Raw genomic sequence first — 16493 nt, 5'->3', positions numbered from 1 at the left:
TTAATATATAGTCCCAAAATTATATTAAAACTTAATAGGTCCCTAAAAAAAGTTTTGTGTAAATTTCATTGGACAAAAAAGTTTTGTGTAAATTTCCTTGGGCAAAATATTGCTGCTAATCTTTTAACCCTTTTATCATCCTAACAAAATAAAAAGATGTTTGAAAATGTGTGAAGTAGACATATGGTATTGTTTTTTGTGTGGCATGTCGGTCTGATTTTAAATAAAGCTAGGAGCATTCAGTTTAAAAAAATTGCTAATGTTTTTTATATTTGTCAAATGTCCAATATTTTCATCAATAAACACAACATATCAACCGTTGTTTATAACATAAAGTACTATGCGATAAGAAGAAAAAGGTTTCAATCATTGGGATACGTAAAAGCATTTCAAGTTTCATATGACTTAAAACACATAGACATGTGTCTAAGCATAGCGGGCACGATGATACCTATATTTCACACCGACTGTGTTGAGCAGTGAAGCGCTGCAGAAGACACTGCGAGACTGGAGTAGGGGGGACCAGGGTAGAGGTATTTTATTTTTTTTAATGTGGGGCCCATTAGTCTGCATGGAGCACTATGTAGGGCCCATTAGTCTGCATGGGGCACTATGTTGGGCTCATTAGTCTGCATGGAGCACTATGTAGGGCTCATTAGTCTGCATGGAGCACTATGTGGGGCTCATTAACCCCTTTCTGCCAGCTGACGGAATAGTACGTCAGCTGGCAGATCCCCTGCTTTGAGGTGGGCTCCGGCGGTGAGCCCACCTCAAAGCCGCGACATGTCAGCTGTTTTGTACAGCTGACATGTGCGCGCAATGAGCGCGAGCGGAATCGCGATCCGCCCGCGCCCATTAACTAGTTAAATGCCGCCGTCAAGCGCTGACAGCGGCATTTAACTAGCGCTCCCGGCCGCGCGGCCGGAAGTGCTCGCACTGCGGACCCCCGTCACATGATCGGGGGTCAGCAGTGCATCGCCATAACAACCAGAGGTCTCCTTGAGACCTCTATGGTTGTTGATGGCCGATTGCTTTGAGCGCCACCCTGTGGTCGGCGTTCAAAGCAACCCTGCATTTCTGCTACATAGAGGTGATCTGTACTTCACCTCTATGTAGCAGAGCCGATCGAGTTATGCATGCTTCTAGCCTCCTGTGGAGGCTATTGAAGTATGCCAAAATTAAAAAAAAAAAAGTGATTAAAAATATAAAAAAAATAAAAAATATATAAAAGTTCAAATCACTCCCCTTTCGCCCCAATCAAAATAAAACAATTAAAAAAAAAATCAAACATACACATATTTGGTATCGCCGCGTTCAGAATCGCCTGATCTATCAATAAAAACAAAGGATTAACCTGACCGCTAAATGACGTAGCGAGAAAAAAAAAATCAAAACGCCAAAATAACGTTTTTACTCGGACTCCCATGACAGCACGACGAGAGAGGGGATCCGCCCATTAGGAACAGGAAACCTACAGATACAAAAGGGCGGTACCTCTCCCTTGCCTCAGTTGGTTTCCTGTTCCTGATGGGACGGGTGCCTACAGACAGAAGGCCCAGGCCGGCCGGCCGATTACGGTAGCGGGGGGGGGTCTCCTACCTCGGCCAGTGCGGAGATCCCTGGAGACGCCACGGTGGTCCTTGCTGGACTTCACGGCAGTGGCGTTCACAGCAGGGAGAGGAGTCCGGAGGATTTCCTGCCTCCATCATGTCAGCGCAGGTAAGTATTCCCATTGGTGGTGCAGCGGTATGGTGGGGCTGCGGATGCCGGGTTCAGGCGTGTGGGTGAGCTCCCAGAGCGCCGCACTCCATCCCCGGCGTCCTGCACAGCTCTCAGCGTGTGCTGGAGCATTTCCGGTGCAGTGACGTGGGGGGGGCGGGGTTAGCGGCCGCTTCCGGGTCGCCGGACGTCTGCGCATGCGCAGTCGTTCCAAAATGGCGGCGCCCATCACGTCTGTATGCCGGTCTTCTGCCGCAAGTCCTCCTGCCCTCTGCTGTATCCTTGACCAATAGGGACAGCGCTGACCCATCTGCTGACCGGATCCAAGGGGTACTTATGCAGGTGGAGATAACAATCCCTGCTTTTGGTCGCATTTCATCATGGAGAGTGGTGGTGAGCAGCAGCAGCTGCCAGACGAGGTACGTCAGAAGCCCAAACAGAAGGAGAGAGGCGACCAACCTAGTCGTAAGAGCTCTTCCGAACAAGGATCCAGAGCTTCGGCTAAAGAGACCCCTCGGATTCCGGTACTATACTTTGGCGCACGGGTAAGTGAGCTACGTGAAAGTTCACTCGGTGACACAGGCCCCTTTATACTTTATCTTCTAGGGGAAGAAGAGTACGGGGAAGTCTAAGCATAAGGAATGTGCCCTCTGTGGAGTCCCTCTACCTGACTCTTGTGCAAAAAAGTTATGTGCCCCCTGTATACAGCAGACGGTGAGGTCTACAGGAGAGGGTTGGTGGTAGTGACATTAGGTCAGATATTAGTTATCTCCTATATTGTCCTCCCCTAGGTAGCAGAAGAGTCCGTAACTCCGGCAAGTCTGAGGGAAATGATCCGGCTGGAAGTAAGGGAATCACTACGGTCCCTATCCCAAGCAGAAGGCTCAAAACATAGGACTCCCTTGGACTCTAATTCTTCAGGAGAAGAAGGAGAGGAGAATTCCTCTCTCTCAAGTACTCTCTCCTCTTCATCTGATGAGGAGTCAGGACGATTCTGTCTACCCTTGGATAGAATCGACAAAGTTGTCAAATCAGTCAGAGGCACCATGGGTATAGAGGAACCTAAACCACAACCCTCGAGACAGGAGATGATGTTTAGCGGGCTTGATCGTAGGAAACATAGATCCTTTCCGGTAAACGAAAAAATTCAGGACTTGATTCTTAGAGAATGGAAGAAACCTGAAAAAAAGGGAGCCTTTCCACCAGCGTTAAAACGCAGGTATCCCTTTGACGATCCGGTTGTAGAGACATGGGATAAAGCTCCTAAATTAGACGCGGCTGTGGCGAAGGCGTCAAAGAAGGCCTCTTTACCCTTTGAGGATATGGGGACCCTCAAGGATCCTCTGGACAGGAAGGCAGACATATTCCTTAAGGGTACCTGGGAGATGGCGGCTGGGTCTCTCAGACCAGCCGTGGCGGCAACATGTACGGCCAGATCTTTAATGGTCTGGCTAGATCAGTTAGAGTCTCAACTTAAGGACGGTGCATCCAGAGACACTATTCTGAAGACCCTACCAACTATTCAGAATGCTGCAGCCTTCCTATCGGACGCATCGGTGGACTCTGTCAGAATGGCGGCCAGAGCGGCAGGACTATCCAACGCTGCTCGCAGGGCCTTGTGGCTGAAATGCTGGTCAGGGGACATTCAGTCTAGAACCAAGCTCTGCGCCATCCCGTGCGAAGGTCAATATCTCTTCGGTCCAACACTGGACGAGTTGTTGGAAAAAGCAGGGGATGATAAAAAGAAATTTCCCAATCTATATCCATCTTACCGCCGGCCGTTCAGTCGAAGGAGATTTGGTCGCGGGAAGAAACGCGGGTCCTCTCCCACTAGAGAAAGTTTTAGATGGGAGGACAGACGCGGTAGAGGTACGGGCTATATGTTTCGCCGTTCCTCAAAGGAGCAGAAAAAACCGGACCAATGACTAGCGGTTCCGGTGGGGGGCAGGCTGTCAGCATTTTCTCCAGCTTGGCTTAACATTACCAACAGTAAATGGGTCAGAGGCATCATTACTGAAGGTCTAAAACTGGACTTCAATCTCTGGCCTCGTGACAGATTTAAATTGACCCCATTACGTTCCTCTCTTTTGGAACATAAGTTGATAACCTCGGCTTCCAGGGCTGCTTGCTCAAGGGGGTTGAGCAAGCAGCCCTGGAAGCCGAGGTTATCAACTTATGTTCCAAAAGAGTGTTGATTGAAATTCCGGAATCAGAAAGAGGGAGGGGGTTTTACTCTCCTCTTTTTCTGATTAAGAAACCAGACGATTCGTTTAGAACGATCATTAATCTCAGATGTCTTAATGAGTTTCTGGTCAATGAGTCATTTAAGATGGAAACAATCAACTCAGCAATAAAGATGTTGTTTAATCACTGTTTCATGGTAGTGGTAGATCTAAAAGATGCATACTATCATGTTCCAATACATGAACACTTCCAGAAATTCCTGAGAGTAGCTGTGTCAATGGGGGGCCAGGTTCGCCATTTCCAGTTCAGAGCTCTTCCCTTTGGCTTATCATCAGCTCCTAGAGTGTTTACAAAGCTAGTGGCCGAAGTCATGGCACACTTACGAGAGTCTGACATCCTAATTATTCCCTACTTGGATGACTTTCTTATAATAGGGAGCTCTGCAGACCATTGCCGTTCTCAGCTAGAGTCAGCCACAGCCAAACTCGAGCATCTGGGGTGGATCATAAATTACGAAAAATCTCGTTTACAGCCCCAGAAAATACAAAGATTTTTGGGATTATTATTAAACTCAGAATCCCAACAGTGTTGTCTTCCACCCGACAAGTTGTTACATATCCAACAGCAGGTGTCTAGGGCAATTGACAAACCATCCATGACCCTTAGACAGGCTATGTCTCTACTGGGTTCTTTAACCTCTTGCATTCCTGCCGTCCGTTGGGCCCAGTTCCACACCAGACCTTTACAATCCGAGGTGCTGGTTAATGATAGAATCTTACAGGGGTCCCTGCAGAATCAGATTACCTTAGGTCCAAAAGCTCTCACATCTCTTAGGTGGTGGCTGGATAGTAAGAACTTATCGGCGGGAGTTCCCTGGGTGTCTCAGGCTACGCGTGTTGTAACTACAGACGCTAGCCCTACGGGTTGGGGAGCACACATAGATGACATGACAGTTCAGGGCCTATGGTTCCCTCCCCTGACATCAGCCTCTTCCAACCAGAAAGAGTTAATGGCAGTAGAGCTATCAGTGAAAAAATTCCTCTCATATCTGCAGGGTCATCATGTCAAGATCCTATCGGACAACCAGGTGGCGGTCGCATACATAAATCATCAGGGTGGAACTCATTCCGAGTCACTGATGAAAGTGGCGGATCGTCTGTTCCAGACAGCAGAAAGTTACTTCTTATCTCTAACTGCTTTGCACATAAGAGGAAAAGAAAACATCAAAGCGGACTTTCTAAGCCGCAACACCCTGAGACAAGGGGAGTGGTCCCTAAACAATGGCGTGTTCGATCAGATCGTCCACAAATGGGGTCATCCAGAAGTAGACTTATTTGCTACCAGGGACAACCGGAAGACAACAAAATTTTGTTCCCTAAATCCCAGAGAAAATCCTCTGTCGGTAGACGCTTTTCTGATCAGTTGGGATTTTCGACTGGCATATGCATTTCCTCCACTGGGCCTGATCCCCTTAGTAGTCAGGAAGATAAGGGAAGATCGAGCCAGAGTTATATTGATTGCCCCATTTTGGCCCAGAAGGGCCTGGTTCACTTGGCTCAGGACCATGTCTGTGGAGGACCCCTGGGTACTTCCGGACATTCCAGATCTGCTCTACCAGGGGCCGATCAGCCATCCTCAAGTAAAGAGTCTCCATTTAACGGCATGGATTTTGAAAGGGCGTTACTAAAAAGCAAAGGGTTCTCCTCGAGTCTAATTGAGACCCTTATGAAAAGTAGAAAACAGATAACTACAACAATCTACGCTAGGACCTGGCGGAAATTTCTGGCCTCTTCTGATTTTAATTTAGAAGAGGGAATACCTATAAAACAAATCTTAGAGTTTCTGCAGAAGGGCCTAGAATTAAATCTATCCACTAGTACCCTAAGAGTACAGGTCTCGGCCCTAGGGGCTCTATTTTCATGTAACATCGCCAATAATTATTGGATCTCAAGGTTCATTAAAGCTTCTATTAGAGCTAGACCCATACATAAGGATAGATCTATGCCTTGGGATCTCAACCTAGTCCTGTCAGCATTGACTAGAGAGCCATTTGAACCATTACAAACAACTTCAATTAAGGCCCTATCTCTTAAAACAGCCTTTCTGGTGGCAATTACATCTGCTCGCAGAGTTGGAGACATACAAGCGCTCTCCAGGGTAGCCCCTTATACGGAGTTTCTACCAGACAGAGTAATCCTCAGACCGGACCCAGCCTATTTACCAAAAGTGTCATCACAGTTCCACAGGACACAAGAGATAGTTTTACCATCCTTCCTTCCCAATCCTTCCAACCCTAAAGAAGAACTTCTTCATACATTAGACGTTAGGAGATGCCTGCTAGAATACATCTCTATTACTGACACATGGAATAAGGATAATGCGTTGTTTCTATCCTTCCAAAACCCTAGAAAGGGACTTGGGGTATCAAAATACACTCTAGCAAAGTGGATTAGGGAGGCTATCTCTTTGGCTTACACTGCAGGTGGAGGTCCGGCTCCGCAGAATCTGAGGGCGCATTCCACCAGGGCCATGGCTACATCCTGGGCGGAAAAGTCTGGAGTATCAATCGACCAGATATGTAAGGCGGCCACATGGTCATCCCCGTCCACCTTCTTTAAGCACTATAGGTTGGATTTGGGGGCTTCCTCTGATCTCACATTCGGGTTAAGGGTGCTACAGGCCATAGTCCCTCCCTAAGGAAGCTTACATCTCTGTAATTCTCTCGTCGTGCTGTCATGGGAGTCCGAGTAAAGCATTAAGCTACTTACTGGTAGCGGCATTTCTCGGAGGCCCATGACAGCACCCTTAGTTCCCTCCCTATTCACTGGGGGTTGCACTTCCTATAAATGTATATATTTCACAATACGATACCAGTCCCAATAGATGTCTGATATTTTGTATATAATCTGTATATAGTGTATATTTTTGTGTACCACTAACCGCGGTAGTCCTCTCAAGACTCTGAAAGACAACTGAGGCAAGGGAGAGGTACCGCCCTTTTGTATCTGTAGGTTTCCTGTTCCTAATGGGCGGATCCCCTCTCTCGTCGTGCTGTCATGGGCCTCCGAGAAATGCCGCTACCAGTAAGTAGCTTAATGCTTTTTGGTCGCCGCGACATTGCATTAAAATGCAATAACGGGCGATCAAAAGAACGTATCTACACCAAAATGGTATCATTAAAAACGCCAGCTCGGCACGCAAAAAATAAGCCCTCACCTGACCCCAGATCACGAAAATTGGAGACGGGTATCGGAAAATCGCGCTTTTTTTTTTTTTAGCAAAATTTGGAATTTTTTTTCACCACTTAGATAAAAAATAACCTAGACATGTTTGGTGTCTATGAACTCGTAATGACCTGGAGAATCATAGTGGCAGGTTAGTTTTAGCATTTAGTGAACCTAGCAAAAAAGCCAAACAAAAAACAAGTGTGAGATTGCACTTTTTTTGCAATTTCATCACACTTGGAATTTTTTTCCCGTTTTCTGTTACATGGCATGGTAAAATCAATGGTATCTTTCAAAAGTACATCTCGTCCCGCAAAAAATAAGCCCTCACATGGCCATATTGACGGAAAAACAAAAAAGTTATGGCTCTGGGAAGGAGGGGAGCAAAAAACGAAAATGAAAAAGCGGAAAACGCTCCGGGGGTGAAGGGGTTAATATGCATGGAGCACTATGTGGGGTCCGATATCCTGCATGGAGGACTATGTAAGGCCCATTCTGCATGGTGGACTCTGCGGGGCCCATTATTCTGTATCGAGGAGTCTGCTGGGGCCCATTATTCTGTATGGAGGACTCTGTGGGGGGGGGGGGGGGTCATAATTCTGTAAGGAACAATGAGGAAAAAAATCCTCAATTGTAGACATGTTTTTAATTGATATCAAGATTGGCTCGCAACTTTGTCCAAGTCTTTAATTTAGATTCTCTGTGTATGAGTTCTACACCCCTGACCTAAAGTGATATACTGTATGTAAGCTATAAAAAAATTGGACATGGTTACTAAAGGGTTAAACAGTAGACAGTTTCTGATTTGTAGGTTCCCTTCAATGTGTCAGTTGCTGAATTACTGCATTTTTTGCTCTGGTCCTTCATTTGGACTCCATAGCCTGCATTCTGAATGCAGCTACTTCTTTACTGTAGAACAAAAGTTTCTTTCTCCTTCTTGTCAACCTCAAATTATGGCGCTCATAGGAATCTATAGAGAAAGTGACTTCTGGTCCACATGTCTGTGGAGTCGGTAAGTCAAACCTCCGACTCCTCAATTTCCATGACTCCGACTCCACAGCCCTGCTGGTCCACACAGAGGCACCAGAAAGTAGCTCATAGCACAGGAATTTGGTGACTGCCTACAGACGAAAATGCTTAAGTTTCATAATGTAAACCTAGGACGTCATTGTGTTGCTAATTTTCTTAAAGTGCCTCTTTAATTTCATAATGATCCACACAAACAACTTTTGTTCTTTTAACTATTCTGTAGGCTTCTTGGTCACTGGGAAGAAGCTGCACAAGATTTGGCGATGGCTTGCAAATTGGATTACGATGAAGACGCAAGTACAATGCTTAAAGAAGTGCAACCACGTGTAAGTAATAGGCTTTGTGAACATCGTATTAAAAATCCTGAACCATAATAAGTCCATTCTGCCACATGTCCATTATTGAAACTTTATTTGCATGTATAATTATAGTGTAATTTTGACACGTGGACTTGTTACAAGGTCAAAAAGTCTCACCTGAGAATGCAATTATGTATTTTTTTATTATTATAAATTTGTAGGCCTTTTTTTTTTTAGTGCTGATTCTTATGGCGTTTACCAAGAAGGCGCTCACAGGATCCTCTGAGGTGTGTCCCTCCCCTGCGTTATTATCCTGTGATTGCCACCCTTCTTGTAAAGAGCGTAGCAGTTAGCACTAAATAAAAGGCCATATCTCTGGAACCGCAGGTCTCCGCAAGGAGAAATGATACTTCTTGGATCCCGGTCAGACGCCTCTCAATCAGCCAAACCAGATCTCCACTTTGCACTGACGAGGGGCAGTACCCGAAACACAGTGTCTGCAAATTGAGATTCTGGTTTGGCTTTTATCCTAAGTCATGTGACAAGGCTCGTTAAAGGGTCGACATTGACTGTTAGGATTGCTACTTCCAGCAGGTGGCACTAGAGTTCTAGTCCTCTTCCTCTCTGAAGAGACAATTTGCAACATATTGATAAAACTGGTTGAGGGTATGTGCACACATTCAGGATTTTTGGCGTTTTTTTTTCACGATAGGATGCATATGTATGCGTTTTTATCATTTAGAATGCATTCCGCAATTTTTGTGCACATGCTGCTTTTTTTTTTCCGCGATGCGTTTTTTTTTCGCGGGGAAAAAAACGCATTATGTTCATTAATTTTGCAGATTTTTCGCGAAATTTCTTGCAGAAATTTCCTGACAAAAACCAGACATTTCTGCCAGAAGTCCGCATGCATTTTTTTCGTGTTTTTTTTTTTTCACGTTTTTTATGCGTTTTTTTCGCGGGTTTTCCCCCAATGCATTAAATAGCGAAAAATCCGCAAAATTCATTAACATGCTGCTTTTTTTTTTTTTTTTTTTTACCGCGATGCGTTTTTTTTCGCAGAAAAAAAACGCATCATGTGCACAATAATTGCAGAATGCATTCTAAATGATAGGATGCATATGTATGCGTTTTTTAATGCGTTTTTATCACGTTTTTATAGCGAAAAAACCTGAACGTGTGCACATAGCTTTTTTCCCGCTATTTAATGCATTGGGAAAGCTCCGGAAAAAAACGCGTAAACAACGCGCAAAAAAAGCGCATGCAGATTTCTGGCAGAAATGTCCGTCTTTTGTCAGGAAATTTCTGCAAGAAATCCTGAACGTGTGCACATACCCTAAATATTTGTTCTCTTCTGAAAACCTAGCTGAAAGGCTAGAGTATGTAACACCAACCATTGCAGTGGTCACTGAATAGCAGAGCAGCTTAGTGGAGTAATAAATGATGCATCCACTGGCACATGTGATACAGCTAATATTATTGCAAATACTGTGCAGTTTAGAGGGAATCTATCATGTGATTCATGCTGCCCAAACCACAGGCTGCATGAATCCAATCCTGCCGGCACCATCAGACGGTTTTTCTCTGATAAGCTCTGGCGTTTCAGAAGAACATACTTTGAAGATCTGGTCAGGGACTAATGCTGCTGCATGTGATAAACAGATCTTTCCCTCACCTGCACATAGGTAGAGACCTGTCGATCACTTACTGCGGTGATCAAATTAAGTTAATATCTGCCCTTGGTTGCCGTCCAGATTTTCAAACTAAATTTTCTGTGGAACGCTCTAGCTGCAAGCTTGTAGCCAGGCTCTGATTGTTGCTTCCCATGGTTTAGACAGCATGAATCTACTGACTGGTTTCCTTTAAATGCATGTATTTTAGTGCCAAAAATCATTTTTACAATTGAGTGTAAATAAAAACAAAAAAATTGGATTTTTTAGGTTACTCATTCTGCAGACAACATTTAACTGTTCAACACAGAATCTATCAAATAGAAATGTGCAAAAATGCATGTATTGAAGTGTAAAAAAGAATTCCCTTGAAGGACTCCATATTTAACCCCTCTGTGACCTTAGACGTACTATCCCGTCGAGGTGCCCTGGGCTTATCTGACCCTGGACGGGATAGTACGTCATAGCCGATCGGCCACGCTCACGGGGGGAGCGCGGCCGATCGCGGCCGGGTGTCAGCTGCTTATCGCAGCTGACATCCGGCACTATGTGCCAGGAGCGGTCACGGACCGCCCCCGGCACATTAACCCCTGGCACACCGCGATCAAAGATGATCGCGATGTGCCGGCGGTGCAGGGAAGCACCGCGCAGGGAGGGGGCTCCCTGCGGGCTTCCCTGAGCCCCCCGCAGCAACGCGATGTGATCGCGTTGCTGCGAGGGTCTCCTCACCTCCCTCCCTGCTCGAGCCCCGGATCCAAGATGGCCGCGGATCCGGGTCCTGCAGGGAGGGAGGTGGCTTCACAGCGCCTGCTTAGAGCAGGCACTGTGAAGGCTGCAGCGCTGCATGTCAGATCAGTGATCTGACAGAGTGCTGTGCAAACTGTCAGATCACTGATCTGTGATGTACCCCCCTGGGACAAAGTAAAAAAGTAAAAAAAAAAAATTTCCAAATGTGTAAAAAAAATAAAAAAAAATATTCCAAAATAATGAAAAAAAAAAAAAAATATTATTCCCATAAATACATTTCTTCATCTAAATAAAAAAAAAAAACCAATAAAAGTACACATATTTAGTATCGCCGCGTCCGTAACGACCCGACTTATAAAACTGTCCCACTAGTTAACCCCTTCAGTAAACACCGTAAGAAAAAAAAAAAAAAAGAGGCAAAAAACAACGCTTTATTATCATACCGCCGAACAAAAAGTGGAATAACACGCGATCAAAAGGACAGATATAAATAACCATGGTACCGCTGAAAGCGTCATATTGTCCCGCAAAAAAAGAGCCGCCATACAGCATCATCAGCAAAAAAATAAAAAAGTTATAGTCCTGAGAATAAAGCGATGCAAAAATAATTATTTTTTCTGTAAAATAGTTTTTATCGTATAAAAGCACCAAACCATAAAAAAATGATATAAATGAGGTATCGCTGTAATCGTACTGACCCGAAGAATAAAACTGATTTATCAATTTTACCAAACGCGGAACGGTATAAACGCCTCCCCCAATAGAAATTCATGAATAGCTGGCTTTTGGTCATTCTTCCTCACAAAAATCGGAATAAAAAGCGATAAAAAAATGTCACGTGCCCAAAAATGTTTTCAATAAAAACGTCAACTCGTCCCGCAAAAAACAAGACCTCACATGACTCTGTGGACCAAAATATGGAAAAATTATAGCTCTCAAAATGTGGTATTGCAAAAAATATTTTTTGCAATAAAAAGGGTCTTTCAGTGTGTGACGGCTGCCAATCATAAAAATCCGCTAAAAAACTCGCTATAAAAGTAAATCAAACCCCCCTTCATCACCCCCTTAGTTAGGGAAAAATAAAAAAAAATGTATTTATTTCCATTTTCCCATTAGGGCTAGGGTTAGGGCTAGGGCTAGGGTTAGGGTTAGGGTTAGGGCTAGGGTTAGGGCTAGGGTTAGGGCTAGGGTTAGGGCTAGGGTTAGGGTTGGGGCTACAGTTAGGGTTGGGGCTAAAGTTAGGGTTAGGGTTTAGATTACATTTACAGTTGGGAATAGGGTTGGGATTAGGGTTAGGGGTGTGTCAGGGTTAGAGGTGTGGTTAGGGTTACCGTTGGAATTAGGGTTAGGGGTGTGTTTAGATTAGGGTTTCAGTTATAATTGGGGGGTTTCCACTGTTTCGGCACATCAGGGGCTCTCCAAACACGACATGGCGTCCGATCTCAATTCCAGCCAATTCTGCGTTGAAAAAGTAAAACAGTGCTCCTTCCCTTCCGAGCTCTCCTGTGTGCCCAAACAGGGGTTTACCCCAACATATGGGGTATCAGCGTACTCAGGACAAATTGGACAACAACTTTTGTGGACCAATTTCTCCTGTTACCCTTGGGAAAATACAAAACTGGGGGCTAAAAAATAATTTTTGTGGGAAAACAAAAAGATTTTTTATTTTCACGGCTCTGCGTTATAAACTGTAGTGAAACACTTGGGGGTTCAAAGTTCTCACAACACATCTAGATAAGTTCATTGAGGGGTCTAGTTTCCAATATGGGGTCACTTGTGGGGGGTTTCTACTGTTTAGGTACATTAGGGGCTCTGCAAACGCAATGTGACGCCTGCAGACCAATCCATCTAAGTCTGCATTCCAAATGATGCTCCTTCCCTTCCGAGCCCTCCCATGCGCCCAAACGGTGGTTCCCCCCCACATATCGGGTATCAGCGTACTCAGGACAAATTGGACAACAACATTTAGGGTCCAATTTCTCCTGCTAACCTTGGAAAAATACAAAACTGGGGGCTAAAATATAATTTTTGTGGAAAAAAAAATATTTTTTATTTGCATGGCTCTGCGTTATAAACTGTAGTGAAATACTTGGGGGTTCAAAGCTCTCACAACACATCAAGATGAGTTCCTTAGGGGGTCTACTTTCCAAAATGGTGTCACTTGTGGGGGGTTTCTACTGTTTAGGTACATTAGGGGCTCTGCAAACGCAATGTGACGCCTGCAGACCATTCCATCTAAGTCTGCATTCCAAATGGCGCTCCTTCCCTTCCGAACCCTCCCATGCGCCCAAACGGTGGTTCCCCCCCACATATGGGGTATCAGCGTACTCAGGACAAATTGGACAACAACTTTTGGGGTCCAATTTCTCCTGTTACCCTAGGGAAAATACAAAACTGGGGGCTAAAAAATAATTTTTGTGGGAAAAAAATTTTGTTTTATTTTTATGGCTCTGCATTATAAACTTCTGTGAAGCCCTTGGTGGGTCAAAGTGCTCACCACACATCCAGATAAGTTCCTTAGGGGGTCTACTTTCCAAAATGGTGTCACTTGTGGGGGGTTTCAATGTTTAGGCACATCAGTGGCTCTCCAAACGCAACATGGCGTCCCATCTCAATTTCTGTCAATTTTGCATTGAAAAGTCAAACTGCGCTCCTTCCCTTCCGAGCTCTCCCATGCGCCCAAACAGTGGTTTACTGCCACATATGGGGTATCAGCGTACTCGGGACAAATTGGACAACAACTTTTGAGGTCCAATTTCTTCTCTTACCCTTGGAAAAATAAAAAATTGGGGGCAAAAATATAATTTTTGTGAAAAAATATGATTTTTTATTTTTACGGTTCTGCATTATAAACTTCTGTGAAGCACTTGGTGGGTCAAAGTGCTCACCACACCTCTAGATAAGTTCCTTAGGGGGTCTACTTTCCAAAATGGTGTCACTTGTGGGGGGTTTCAATGTTTAGGCACATCAGTGGCTCTCCAAACGCAACATGGCGTCCCATCTCAATTTCTGTCAATTTTGCATTGAAAAGTCAAACTGCGCTCCTTCCCTTCCGAGCTCTCCCATGCGCCCAAACAGTGGTTTACTGCCACATATGGGGTATCAGCGTACTCAGGACAAATTGGACAACAACTTTTTGGGTCCAATTTCTCCTGTTACCCTTGGTAAAATAAAACAAATTGGAGCTGAAGTAAATTTTTTGTGTAAAAAAAGTTAAATGTTCATTTTTATTTAAACATTCCAAAAATTCCTATTAAACACCTGAAGGGTTAATAAACTTCTTGAATGTGGTTTTGAGCACCTTGAGGGGTGCAGTTTTTAGAATGGTGTCACACTTGGGCATTTTCTATCATATAGACCCCTCAAAATGACTTCAAATGAGACGTGGTCCCTAAAAAAAAATGGTGTTGTAAAAATGAGAAATTGCTGGTCAACTTTTAACCCTTATAACTCCCTAACAAAAAAAAAAATTGGTTCCAAAATTATGCTGATGTAAAGGAGACATGTGGGAAATGTTACTTATTAAGTATTTTGTGTGACATATCTCTGTGATTTAATTGCATAAAAATTCAAAGTTTGAAAATTGCGAAATTTTCAAAATTTTCGCCAAATTTCCGTTTTTTTCACAAATAAACGCAGGTACTATCAAAGAAATTTTACCACTATCATGAAGTACAATATGTCACGAGAAAACAATGTCAGAATCACCAGGATCCGTTGAAGCGTTTCGGAGTTATAACCTCATAAAGGGACAGTGGTCAGAATTGTAAAAATTGGCCTGGTCATTAACGTGCAAACCACCCTTGGGGGTAAAGGGGTTAAGACATGTGGCTCGATTCATCAAGACCAGCATTGTTCACGACAGCCTTGGTGATGTGCTGGAGTCAGACGCTCATGAATTATGAAGAGCTTCGTGAATCGGGGGCGTTGGACGAGTGTCATGCACCTAGTGTACACCTCACTGCAAATCTTACTACAAACCCTGCTGGAGTATAGTGAATGCCGCCGCTCGTCTTGAATAGGAGCATTGATTGCCGTGCCCCCTTCCTGAACCAGTTTCTTCCACTTTGTAGAAGCTGGGCAAAAATAGTGTGAACGCCCAAAGTCGCAAAATATTAGTGTAGTCTCGCGCTGCATCAAAATTACGATATGCCTCTTTTCAAAACTTATTACACAAGAATGATGTTTGTTGCATGTGGTCTAGCTGCCACCACTAGGAGGCAGACACTGTTTGTTCTTTCTTCCGGCTTCTTCAATAACAAAGCTGAGCCATATTTGTATAATGGTGTCTGGGAGGTCAATTTACCTGACTGGAAGGTTTTTTTTTTTCTTTTCCCTATTATGAATTTAGGTAGAACCCCATTATAAGAAAGGAGAACTGAGTAACATTAGCTGTACGCCTTCATCTCCCTCTTTTAATTGTGCTCTCTGGAATCCACAATCTATATGCAATAAGCTTCCTTTCCTGCACTTTCTGAACAACTCTCTTAATCTGTTGGCCCTCACAGACACCTGGATTCTGACACTCTCTCCCTTGCTGCCATTTCTGATGGCGGCTTACATTTCTACCATTCCTCGAGAGCCGAAAGCAGACTTGGGTGGTGAAGTTGGCATACTCCTGTCCCCACAATGCACTTTCCTTGTTATCCCCCCAGTTCCTTCACTCATTCACTTCTTTTGAGGTTCACATCAGGGTCTTCCACCCTCTCTACCTCAGAGTTGCGATCATATACCATCCCCCATGCTCACCCACCCAGTTCCTTGACCATTTCTCTGCCTCGCTGCCACACTTCCATGTCCTCAGAATTACCAACCCTTATCCTGGAATACTTCAACATCCCCATAAACATCTCCACTTCCCCATCTGCATCCCATCTTCTGTCTCTAACCACTTTGCTCTGCCTGTCACAGCTTTCAACATCTGAGACACACAGACAGTATAACCTCTGATCTGGTCTTTGTCCGGCCCTGTTCAATCTCTTACCTAGATAACTCACCTCTTCCACACTCTGACCACAATATCCTGTCCTTCACGCCAGGGCCGGACTGGGACTAAAATTCAGCCCTGGCATTAGAAGTTACACAGGCCCACTTGTCACATGGTGACTGTATAGTATCTTTGTACACTTGTAGGTTACAAGAAGTGAGGGGAGTGTAACACGACTATATAACATATAATCACAGCTGTATCCAGCATTACAGCTCAGTCCTATTTATTGCTTTTAGTTACAGTACCAAGACAAGCCGCTACTTTACCTACATAACTGGATCTCGTAGATAATGAAGAGATTGAGACTACCAAAGGCTTTGGAACCTCATTCTGATGCTCCATAAACTTTGCCTACTGCCACTTTTGATTCCGCTGCGCAGCACGAGACCCGGTGACTCTGAAGAGCGGTGACATCAGTAACGTCACCGCTCTTCAGATATTCCGGCGACTGTGAAGAGCAATAATCTACTATATAATTGTCTAAGGTTCACTTCCGTCTGTCTGTCTTTCTGTCTGTCTTTCTGTCACGGATATTCATTGGTCGCGGCCTCTGTCTGTCATGTAAATCCAAGTCGCTCATTGGTCGTGGCAAAACGCCCACGACCATTGCCACGACCAATCAGCGACGGAC

At 44.5% G+C, this 16493-nt stretch overlaps 1 protein-coding gene across 1 annotated transcript in view; it reads left to right on the top strand.

The window, feature by feature from the left end:
* The window catches only part of ST13 (ST13 Hsp70 interacting protein), a 245178-nt gene that overhangs the window by 109442 nt on the left and 119243 nt on the right, over positions 1-16493 (top strand). The window contains exon 8 of the mRNA XM_069737082.1: positions 8380-8482. Coding sequence (XP_069593183.1) covers positions 8380-8482 — 103 coding nt within the window. The remainder of the gene's footprint in view (positions 1-8379; positions 8483-16493) is intronic.

Source organism: Ranitomeya imitator, chromosome 8 (genome assembly GCF_032444005.1).
Source record: "Ranitomeya imitator isolate aRanImi1 chromosome 8, aRanImi1.pri, whole genome shotgun sequence".
Taxonomy (NCBI): Eukaryota; Metazoa; Chordata; class Amphibia; order Anura; family Dendrobatidae; genus Ranitomeya; species Ranitomeya imitator.
The sequence above is the reverse complement of the archived record's forward strand: the minus strand, read 5'-3'. Positions and strand labels throughout refer to the sequence as shown.